This window comes from Leopardus geoffroyi, chromosome A2 (genome assembly GCF_018350155.1).
Source record: "Leopardus geoffroyi isolate Oge1 chromosome A2, O.geoffroyi_Oge1_pat1.0, whole genome shotgun sequence".
NCBI classification, from domain to species: domain Eukaryota; kingdom Metazoa; phylum Chordata; class Mammalia; order Carnivora; family Felidae; genus Leopardus; species Leopardus geoffroyi.
The window spans coordinates 81,907,822-81,920,200 of NC_059331.1; the positions used below are offsets into that span (position 1 = coordinate 81,907,822).

Consider the following 12,379-nt stretch of genomic DNA (forward strand, 5'->3'; position numbering starts at 1 on the left):
TTTTTTACCATGCATTGATCAACTACTGTGTGCGGGACATTCTGGGCATATAGTAGTGAGTAAAGCTATTATGATCTTTGCTCTTTAATGGAGTGTCATGTGCTGTAGTGGCATGGTGTTTAATTATTTTTCACATAGTCCCTTCAAATGGCTTGGAAATTTCTTTACACATAGGTGCTCTCAGGTTATATGGTCTTACCCATCTGAGTGGGGAAGAAAGAGTAAGCTGTTTCCTTGACTGTACATCCTCAAGGTCTAGTCTATGAATAAGGTCAAAACACTGCATTTGGATTTCTGCAGGGATCCTATTATGCAAAACTGCCTCTGTGAAACTAAAGAGCCCAGCACTAAATCAAAAGAGACTACCTGCAAATCTTCTCTTTTACAAACTAGACCTTGTCTTGGTGATTTTTTCAGAGAAATAATTGTTTCAATACAGAATTCTACATTCCTTCCAACAGTAATGCCCTCAGGTATTGGTGATCTAATACAGAAGACCTCGATTCTTTAATGGAAAAAAGCCAACAGAAAAATGTGAATCTCTGTAGTTTCTGTAAGAATTGTGATTTTTAAAAATTTTTACAAATATTTTAAATGTTTTATTTATTTTTGAGAGAGAGAGAAGGAGACAGAGGATCCGAAGCAGGCTCCACGCTGTGAGCACAGAACCAGATGTGGGGCTCAAACCCACGAACCATGAGATCATGACCTGAGCTGAAATCAAGAGTCGGCCACTTAGCTGACTGAGCCACCCACGCACCCCAAGAATTGTTATTTCTTAAAGATTATAGTAGCAGTAGAAAAATAAATCACAAAGAGAACCTCAAACTAATTATTTGTTAGTTATCAAATAATTAGGAAAAGATAAACACAGGCTGCAAACACAGCTTCAAAGTGGAATTAGAAATACCAAGTTGTCTCTGGGTTGAGAACATGATGAGCCAGATCTTACTCACGTAAGGGATGTATTTCATTGCCAAAATTCAGAATAAAAAGTTGCAGTATTGCATAAAATTTGCCAAGTGATTTCACTGTCAACTGATTGTTTTCCCATTCCCAGAAGCTCTGAGTCTGCAGCACTGTAAATCCCTGGAAAGGCCACAGGGCCACTCAAGATTCCTCCTATGCTAGGTTTTCAAACTGATGGTTCCCATGAGGTTCCACTTTGAGGACAGCCACCTAGAGACTTTCAGTCTGGGAGTCATTTAGTCCAATGAACAACTTCTTTTGCCAAATCTGAGGTTCTTAACATGGGGTCAGTGGATCCCCCAAGGAACAAGGATGAAATTCAGAGGTTCCATAAGTTTTGATGGGGGGAAAAATCATCCCCGTTTTTGCTAAGCTCTAACTGAAATGTAAGTGAAAAATCAGAATAGCACTACCAGTTCCTGGGACTCTTTTACCCATAAAAATCTGAAATATTTTCTTACTATAGTTGTTATAGTTATCTCAAAGTATCACTGACATTCATCGCCCCCTCAAAACCCTGGGTAGTTATTAGCCCTGCCACTAGATTTGTTATTTAATATTAACATATGATATCATATGTTACATAACAAATATATATATATATATATATATATATATATATATATAATATAAACATGTTAAAAATAAAGAAGCACATATATTATTATTCTACTCATTTGATCCTTAAAAATTTTTGATAATAATATCTTTCAATATAATGAGCTGCTTTTGTAATTTTAAGTATTTTATTCTACGTATTAAAAACATTATGCTGATAAAGGGTCCATAGACCCAGAGGTATCTGTTACACACAAAAAAGTTAAGAACTCCTCAGTCAATTCCTACTTACAGTATTTGTTAACTGCTCACGAGGAGTTAAAAAAAAATCAAACAACAGCTTTCTACTAGATTTGAATATATTTGAATATGCATGATTTTGTCAGTAACAGTTACATTATTATAATTAAAGACAGATGAATTGACATAGGGGTTAAAAATGGGTTAAGAACAGTCTGAAAATGTGCAACACATGAAGGGAATAAAAACTACGTCAAAGGCTATCAATCTCACTGGAGTTCAAATGGATTAAATAGGGCTTTAAACCTTGACCAAACTGAGGGTGTAGATGTCATAGGAAATTCCCCCAAACCCTTGGAATTAGTTGTGTGCACCACCTTGTCAGATGAGTACCCATTCCATTACATGAAAGAAGACCCAACAAACTTCATAAGAACAATTAATATGTAATCATTTGAATTAGTAATAACAATAATACATATTTTTATTTTTGAAATTTATTTTATTTTTTAAGTTTATTTATTTTGAGAGAGAGAGAGAGAGAGAGAGAGAGAGCACAAGTAGGGGCAGAGAGAGGAGATAGAATTCCAAGCAGACTCCACACTGTCAGCACAGAGCCCGACACAGGGCTCGAACTCATGAACCATGAGCTGAGATCAAGAGTCAGATGCTTAATCGACTGAGCCACCCAGGCACCCCATATATTTTAAAGCTTCTACCTCCTGATTTTAATCATCAAAAGTCATCCTTAATATATACTCTTACATCTATGTTCTCATAGAATTGTCATACTTCTAAGAGGAAATAGCAGGTAGAATTACATCCATGTTACAGATGAGAAAACTGAGGTTCAGGAAAGCTGGACACAGTTGGTCAGGGTTTAGAAAGAAAAGACATCATATTATAATCCCCACTTAAGAGATGCAGAAACAATCTCTGAGAGGTTAGGGAAGTTGCAATAAGTGTCAGAGCTGAAATTTGAAACCAGTTTTTTCCGATTCCAAAACTGTGTGTGTTTTCCATTGTGTTGTGCTGTGTGCCACAGGCTCCCTCCTCCAAATTAGAGAGCTTAAGTGTTGTTAGAAATGACAATCCTCCCTGCACCCTCCACACACCCCAAGAAAGCTGTTCTTGAATCACAAGGGTACCCTTCCAGGGAGAGGAAGATCAAGCATTTTCAAAACTTTGGCATACATCTTCGTTAACTCAAGGGCCCCAGGAGAGGGGACGTGTCCTTGGGATGTTAGTACTGCTTTCTGCTCCATGGCCCTGCCCACAGCCACTGGGGAATCCAGATGGCGTCCCTCTTTGTTCTGTTGAATCTCATGGACACAGCCATTGCCAGAGGGGAATGTGTGTTCTGCATCAAATAAATCACTATGCAATGGGAATCCTTATATCATATAGATGAGTTTTTCAAACTTTAGTAATCAATCTGATTAACTGTCAATGCTCACATATCTTATTTCCCAATTTTATGTGAAGGTAAATTTCACTTGTCATTTGTGGGCTTTTGAGGGACAGAGAGGCATCTTCTTCCACTTTTTTGTTCTTGTTTTCCAACTTGGTGTTAAACTGGTGCGGATCACAAACCAAGAGCATGTTGTTAATTCCATTACAAGACTCGGCAACAGTGGGAGTTCTTGCAACTTTTAAAAAATGCCAGGCTTAGGAAGGCTTGGAAAATTGTCCACAGAAGGTCCTCAAACTGTAAGCCCTTGCCGGGTAGTACAGGCTCATCTTAATTACCCTCTTTTTTTTTTTTTTTTTTTTTTTTTCCTGGAAGCGATTATTTTGGTCATGGTGGTAATGCCACATTTAATCTGTTTGAACTCCAGTGAGACAGATAGCCTCTGATGTAGTGTTTATTCCCCTCATGTGTTGCCCAACTCATTTGCAGACTGTTCTTTTTAACCCATTTTTAAGCTCTATCAATTAGTCTTTCTTTAACTATAAATATGAAACTGCTACTTATGAAATCATGCATATTCAAATGTCTATTTCAAATAGTTTGCTAATCATGTCCATTTTAAGAGCCTGTGATGTTTAACTTTGCCTCCTTTCTGCCCCCAGTCCTCACTGTCATGTAACAGTTAATCGCCATTTAAATGTTTACAAAGGGTTTGTCCTTCTAGACATTTTGCACATTGTTTTGGTGCTCCAAAGATAAAACCTAAATGCAACAATAATGCAAACTCTGTAACTTTGGTTTTGAACACAAACTAACGTCCAAAAATATGAATGCACAAATCTCCCCCACCCCCAAAGCTTTATCCCAACTAGCTTTCTTAAAAATCGAGGCAAATCTTTATTTTCATCTAAAATGTAATTATGCATTATCTGACATACTACTACAATCTCCTTTACATAACAGGAAGAGAATTAACAATGAAGTCCAACTGTTGAATAGCTGCAAGGAGAAAAGATTAATTTAGAGTTTTACTTCTCTTTGTCATAGTGGCTTAAGAAAGATGTGGAAAACGACTCAAGTTTAATCCCCTTCCTTCCTCTCTTTTCTCGTCCTGTCTTTTCAGGCACTTCCACAACTTACAGAATCTCAGCTTGGCTTACTGCAAAAAGTTCACAGACAAAGGATTACGGTACCTGAATTTAGGGGATGGATGCCACAAGCTCATCTATTTGGACCTTTCCGGCTGCACCCAGGTTTGTCTTTCAATCTTCTCTTTCCTGCAGCGGGCAAGGAAGTCCTCCGGAGGACGGGCTACATCCAGCCCTCATGTTATACTAATGCTGTGCACGGACTGCAGCACACTTTTCAGAGGTTTTGAATTACACAGCCACAGCTGCTTAAATTTTCCCCAGGATCGCTACTATAGGCTCTTGGCTTCCTTCCACTGGAATGTCACATCCACACACAGGCCGAGCTCAGGGGATGATGAAACAGACCATTTCTGTGTAGATACTTCAAGCACAATTATAATACCAGAGTTCCAAATGTTGAAAACTGTAGAATTGCTACCAGATACAAACACAGGAGAAACCTTTTTGGGGGAGGATTGGCAAAGAACTTCCTGGAAAGTCCATTAGTTCCTACATGGGCTTTCAAAAAATAAATGGGTATTGGGTCAAATGCTGCGAGTTCTAAATGTAAGAAAGGAAATACAACAAAGGTTGTAATTTCTAAAACTGCATTGTATCCTTGGGCTAAATAACATGGAGATTTGAGATGTACATAGGGAAATACTTTAGTTTGAGGGAACAAGGTAAAGGAAAATTGGGTAGAAAATCGGTGGAGTTGAGGAGGGTAGGTCATGGCACTTTGCAAACAGTTACTGCCTCACTGGTAGTTTCTTCTTGATTTTGGCAGATTTAAGTCATTATTCTTTTAACTTCTTTTCTTTCACCTCTCTAGGTATTTTGTTAATGTATGTTCCTCCTTCTACAGAAATAATACAATTACACAGATGAGAACTGGCTGAAACCTTGATAGTTACTGTTTATTGAGTTGTTACTATATGCCAGGCACCATATTGAGTGCCTCACATAGACCAGATTCACTACAAATGCTGTGTAGTTGGTATTTATTGTGCCCATTTAGGAATGCAGAGGCTAGGCTCCCAAGGTTGCCCAGCTGGTGAAAGCACAGGGTACTGGGGCAGTTGTAAGCACCTGTTGGTACCTACATAGGCAGGCAGAGTCCCCTGGAGGGCATTTAGGCATACAATGGGCTTCTCCTCTAAGGGCTTAAATGGATAGAACTTAGTCACCGTCACTGGCATCCCATGGTACCCTGGTACACTAGGCAGTAGGGAGGATGTGGGGGCAAGGAGGGGAGGGCTCTGAGCTAGAGTTGAAACATCTAGAATTTACATTTATTTCTGACCTACTGGTGTGTAGCTTGCTAAACATCAACAAGAGACGGACTTACCATTCTCTCCAGCTTCCCTCGACTTCAGACCGGCTTCTTCCTGACTCTAGGTCCCTGACCTCCCTTTTCTTAGAGCATTTCTTTTAGAAAACTTGAAACTGGTCATTCTTTCTTTGCTCTCCTTGAGATAGATAGAAACTTCTTTAAAAGCTTCTTGCCAGTGTTACAACCCAGGAACGCCTCCCTCAAGGACCTGGGAGCCATCCTTTGATACATAATCATTAACGGTAGTAGCACATGTATCTTCCAGTCTCTCTGGGAGGGTAGGTGTCTACTTTCGATATGGGTGTACGCATCCTATTAATTGCTCTCCCCTCTAAAGATACATCCTCCACTATTTTCCACCAGCTAACCAAGTCCTTAAAAACCCTCCCCACAGTGTGACTTACCTCCTTCTTCTCAGTTTCCACAAGGTAATGGCGACAACATACAGTTCATACACAAACACATGAACACACATGCACATGTCCCTAAGGATAAATATTCTCAGACACAGTAAAGTCAAAATGAGAAGTTTCCAATCAATGTGCCTCTACTCTAGCCAGATATACATGCAGAACTCACAGATACAGTTTATCTACTTTTAAATGTTGAGCCAGAATTTTAAATTCTGGAGTTTTCATAAAGAAATCTAGACTCCAAACTTCTCTTAAAAAACTGGAAAAACTAACGAAATTGGGCCTACATCGCCATATGGCAACAAAGGGCTGGAACTGAGTCAGCCTCGTCCCCTTGAAATGGCGTGTGCTGGCTTCTCCTCCACTCGGTAACGTCTACACATGCACACCTACCAATTAACTGCATGGCCTGCCTGTCCTCGGTGGATATTTAAGTTTGGTCTGAATGTATAAAGAATAGATTTTTTTCCCCGACTGGCCCTTAATTTGTATCCACATCTCAATCCACAGTGAAGTTAGTATCTCATAGTGCTATGCAAAGCAACGTTAATTTCTTTTGTTCATCTGTCTTTCACTTCCATTTGTTTATTTTATAATTCAACGGAGATTTAACTCCATGTGTCAGACACTGTTTCAGTCACTGGAAATTGTGCCATTTGAAACCGAGCCCCTTCAGGTTCACTGAGAGTAAGAAATGGGCTCATTAGTAAGCACAGATCTCCTATGAGCAGATAGAGCTGCTGCTCTAGCTTCAGAAAGAATGAGGAAAGCTTGGATGTTACTGCTTCCGAGGGATGTGTTGAATTCTTTGGGGAGGTTCTGTCTGCCTCCCCAGCTCTGGGTGTGAGGACAGTTTCACTCTCCCAGGCCTACTTGTATTGACTGGGCAGCACAAAAATGGTTTCAAAGCAGGAAAATCGATGATTCACAGATTTCCCAGGTTCTCTGCTTGGAAAATAAAATCTATTTTCTTTTTACAAGAATTTTGCACTATGAAGTCATGTGTTAGTATATCTGCCAAAGAAAAAAGGTCCTAATAAAACAAAAGACTTGAGAATAGAAGCTCACACCTACCTGCTTTTCGCTGGTGTTATCTGTGCCTGCTGCATGCTGGACACGCATGATGAATAAAACAGCATCCCTGTCTTTAAGGAGCTCTGGGTTAACGTAAGTGAAGTCTGTTAAGGGCTAAACTTTAATGCAGTCGTGGCTGCCCCCCAAAAAGGAAAGATGGATTTATACAATACTGTGGAAGTATTTTAACCATAGTTGTTGGAAAAAATACATAAATGGATAATGGAGAACTGCAAAGGAAAGTGAAAATCGATTACACATGTTTTAGAAATACTCTGAATGCTTTTGGGATTGGATAAACACTATAGGTGCGGTAAGTAATGCGACTGATTTCCTAACAAATACCAGCACTTGCATATACACTTGTGTGTGCTCATCTTTAATGTGACTGAGGGGACGCCTCTGTTCAGTTTCTTCTCAAAAAATCTCTGCTCACTTGGCCCTAAATCAGGATAAAGCTGTTCCAGTGAGCTCTTACACGATACATTGCGAACTTCTAACAATATACTTGTCACTTTGAATTTTATTTTTTCACTTTTTAAAAACCTTTGCTTTTTTTTCTTTTTACATGTTAAACACAAAAATATGAGAAATGAGCAAAAATTTAAATTATCTGAAAATTCGCCACCCAGAAATAATAAGGGTAAGGCTTTCTGGTCTTTTTCTATGCACATCTATACTTCTTTTAAACTAAAGTGGATTAGATAGTACACATATCTTTTATTTAATATTCCATAAATATCTTCTTTTATTTAACTATATATTATATTATATTTTATTATACTATATTGTGTTATATTTATAACCTACCATTTTTAAAAAGTTTTTTTAACGTTTATTTATTTTTGAGACGGAGAGAGACAGAGCATGAATGGGGGAGGGTCAGAGAGAGAGGGACACACATTTTCCGAAACAGTCTTCAGGCTCCGAGCTGTCAGCACAGAGCCTGACGCAGGGCTCGAACTCAGGGACCACAAGATCATGACCCGAGCCGAAGTCGGACGCTCAACCAGACACCCAGGCGCCCCTATAACCTACCATTTTTTTCTATCATCAGTAACCTGTGAGGAAAATTCTCATAGCCATATATTTCCATAAGTCTATGCAACATTTTGGTATGAATTTTTAGAAGTGAAACGGTCAGAGCATATAGTTATTTTTAAGGCTATCTATGCTCTACAAAGGTTGCCAATGTATGAATTGCCAAATGTAAAATAATGTTTGATATCTTCATAAGAATATTATCTAAAAAAAACTTTAGCCAATTTGACATCAAATATGATATTTTATATTTTTAATTTGTATTTCTCTGATCACTTGTAAGGTTAAATCATACCCAGGCACTTAATATTTGTTGAATAACAAAGATTCTTTTTTTTTTTTTTAAGTGTTTACTTTTGAGAGAGACAGAGAAAGAATGCATGTGGGTTAGGGGCAGAGAGAGAGGGAGATACAGAATCTGAAGCAGGCTCCAGGTTCCGTGCTGTCAGCACATAGCCCAACGCGGGGCTTGAACTCATGAGCTGTGAGATCATGATCTGAGCTGAAGTCGGTCCGCTCAACCGACTGAGCCACCCAGGTGCTCCTAATAACAAGGATTCTTATTTCAACCAGCTGCAATTGTTAAAATATTTTTCAAATTAATTAAAAGTTTTCTTTCAGAGCCTGAGTACAACATATTCTTTATAGTATTTTCAGAAGAAGAAGAACAAGAAAACCAATCTACATTCATTTAACAAAAAATTCTGGTAGAATCAGTTGAACAAATTTAATACGTCTGCTTCTATATTTACTATTTACTCAGTTATAATATAAAATTTAAGTTTATGCCGTAAAACAATTTTTTAGGGGTACCTGGGTGGTGGCTCAGTCAGTTAGGCGTCTGACCTTGGCTCAGGTCATGATCTCACGGTTTGTGAGTTCAAGCCCCACGCCGGGCTCTCTCCTGTCAGCACAGAGCCTGCTCTAACTTCTGTGTCTCACTCTCTCTCTGCCCCTCCTCCTCTCACACTCTGTCTCTGTGTCTGTCCTGTCTCTCTCTCTATCTCAAAAATAAAACAAACATAGGGGCGCCTAGGTGGCTTAGTAAGCTGAGCGTCCGATTTTGGCTCAGGTCATGATCTCACGGCATGTGGGTTCAAGCCCCGCGTCGGGCTCTGTGCTGACAGCTTAGAGCCTGGAGCCTGCTTCTGATTCTGAGTCTCCCTCTTTCTCTCTCTGCCCTCTCCCACTCATGCTGTCTCTCAAAAATAAACATTAAAAAAAAATTTTTTTTTAATAAAATAAACATTAAAAAACAAAAACAAAACCCCCCAAGTACCACAATATTTTTAAAACTATGCTTAAACACAATTTGGGGAGACTTTTTAGAGACAAAATAGTTTTATTGTGTAAAGAGGAGTACCCTTTTCTATGCTCCTTTATTATCTATGGTCAGGGAGACAACTGGTGGCAACAAATGGGTCCATCTTGTGCTCTGCTCTAAAGAATGGTGTGTGACCTAACTCACAGCAGACATTTATCAGATGTTTATTGAATATTTGGATTGATGTTTAGTTAGATAAATGAAACTGATGAGCTATTGCATGAAACACTGGTAGTTTTCCTCTGCACCTGGTACTTTGCTTCAGGAACCACTCCTCTCGTTTCCCTGTGACTTTGCAGAGCTGTGTCACCCTTGACGCCTTGAGAGCAATACATGGTAGTCATTGGGAGCATGGGTTCCGGAGCACTTGCTTTTTAATCCTGAATTTATCATTTACTAGTTATGGGACTGTGGCAGGTTACCTGAGGGTTCTCAGCTTCAATATCTATGAAATGGGGAAAGTACTAGGATCTACCTCATTAAGTGTGTTGTGTAAGTGAAATGATCTGATACATATAACATGCTTAGAACAGTGGCATCATAGAGTAAATGCTTAGTAATCATTAGAATTTTCCTATGGCCACTGGGTCATTTGACCCTGGCCTGGACAATCCTAAGTTCCATCTGCAGTGGCTGTGATTTTTCCAGGAGAGAGGCATGACCCTACCAGAACCATTCAGAATCCTTCTAAGTATTCAACACTGGGAAAAATAAATTCTGTTTTTCCTGAGGTTGCAGGGCCTGGAGAGTGTAAGTCTAGGCTGATTTGTGATTCTCTTAACGTTCATGTACTTATCCTTTGATGAAGACAGAAGATATTTTTTCTTTATAATTTTTTTTTAACGTTTATTTATTACTGAGAGACAGAGAGACAGAGAGACAGAGAGACAGAGAGACACAGGGGAGGGTCCAAGAGATGGAGAGACACAGAATCTTAAGCAGGCTCTAGGCTCTGAGCTGTCAGCACAGAGCCCGACGCAGGGCTCAAACACACAAACCGCAAGATCATGACCTGAGCCGAAGTCGGACACTCAACCGACTGAGCCACCCAGGCAGATATTTCTGCTCTATACACACGGAAGTTGAATGTCTGGGTTATGAAGTATATGTATGTTTGGTTGTTGTTAATACTGTTAGTTTCCTTAATCGGACGTGTCAATCCTAACGACAGTTTCATGATTTAGAAACCTCACATAGATACGATTTCTCTGAGAAAGCTGATGCCGTGGCTCTCCATACTCACTCCCTGTATTTAGCCACATAATTTATTTTCACAGCAGCACTGTTAGTAAAGTGCACTACAAGAGATATAGGAGAGCAACATTCAAACCAGGAATGGATTTCTATGCTGATAAGTATTCTTCCCCTCTCAGAAATTAGCAATAACTGTTTAAATCATCTTACGTTCACTTCCACATCAAGTAGATGTCATTAAACTTCCCTCTTTTCAAATATATTTAGCAAGCATTTAGAACCTTGGTGACCACTTTCACTAAGAGAAATGAAGAAGAGGGGTTTAAAAATACTGTTTTCTCTGCAGTACTGTGCAGGGGAGAAAAAGTGCTCAGGAAGAAATATACCCAGAGGTTTGATTTTTATTTCATATTAGATTTACTTTATTTTATTTTACCTATTTTGGAACTCGGGCACCAGGAACAGATTTAATCAGACTCCTCAGTTTATGGCACACTTTCATTGTAAGTCCATACAAGGCCACTCTCTCATTTTCTTTATTCCCTTTTATCCATATTTCCCACTCCTGTTCTCCCCACACACACACACACACAAACCCTCTAGCTTGTTTTATGTGGTTTCATGTAAGAATATATTCTTATAAATATACAGGTTTCCTCCATTATATGCATTATCTGAAAGTAGAGCGTTCTTCTGAAACCTTTCATTTTTTTAAGCTTATTTATTTATTTTAAGAGAGAGAGTGTGTGTGTGTGTGGGAGGGGCAGAGAGAGAGAAAGAGAGAGAATCCCAAGCTGGCTCTGCGCTATCAGCAAAGAGCTTGATGTGGGGTTTGAACTCATGAACCGTGAGATCATGACCTGAGCCAAAACCAAGAGTCAGATGCTTAACCAACTGAGCCACCCAGTTGCCTCACTATAAAACCTTTCTTAAGCAGGAATGGGATAAAGCCTTTGAGAAGGGCACCTGTTGGGATGAGCACTGGGTGTTGTATGGAAACCAATTTGACAATAAATTTCATTAAAAAAAAAAAAAAGAAAGAAATGGCATAAAGCAAGGAAGCAGTTACCATTAATTTATATGAAAATATTTTTGAGTGTTTTCAGACCCCCAAAATAATCTCTTAGGCTTTCTGATAACTTAGGGCACATCTTGCTAATGGATGCACAAATTTAATAGAGGTAAAACACAGACACTCTTAGACACAATTGAAACCTATGGCAGCTTGACACGGAGATGCTGACCTTAGTTCACAGGGAAGGTGTCATTCCTACTGTTTAGGGCACCCCCTATCTCTGTAGGAGCCTGATGCAAAATCTTCTTTAGATTTCTTTTGGTTAATGAAAACAGGTACTAATATAGGTCTCTTGTAAAAGTAAAGTGGCCTGATGTGGACTTACGAAAAGCAGGGGATACCTACATAAGAATGTAAGAATTTTGCGGTTTTGCGTGTATTTGAATTTCCCTAAGTGATATTGTGCTATGTATCTTGCTTTTTTTCTTCTGACAATATTTCTGAAGTTGACTCTCTAAGTCACCTCTTCTTATTTCCAAGCCCTTAATCACAGAGGGCCCTAGGGTTCAGTTCTTGGCCCATTTTTCTTCTCAGCCTACAGCTACTCCCTTGGTGATCTCACATAGATCATGGCTGTATATATCACCTACAATAATGAGCATTTATATATATATATA

At 39.1% G+C, this 12,379-nt stretch overlaps 2 protein-coding genes across 3 annotated transcripts in view; one reads left to right on the plus strand and one right to left on the minus strand.

The window, feature by feature from the left end:
* LRRC17 (leucine rich repeat containing 17) overlaps positions 1-7,084 on the minus strand; it is a 117,001-nt gene extending 109,917 nt beyond the window's left edge. The window contains exon 1 of one of the 2 annotated variants that reach the window (XR_006716240.1): positions 4,372-7,084. The gene's annotated coding sequence lies outside the window, so the exon portion shown is untranslated. The remainder of the gene's footprint in view (positions 1-4,371) is intronic. The other variant, XM_045494558.1, reaches the window with a different exon arrangement.
* FBXL13 (F-box and leucine rich repeat protein 13) overlaps positions 1-12,379 on the plus strand; it is a 211,287-nt gene that overhangs the window by 127,475 nt on the left and 71,433 nt on the right. Inside the window, exon 12 of the mRNA XM_045494560.1 lies at positions 4,302-4,431. Coding sequence (XP_045350516.1) covers positions 4,302-4,431 — 130 coding nt within the window. The remainder of the gene's footprint in view (positions 1-4,301; positions 4,432-12,379) is intronic.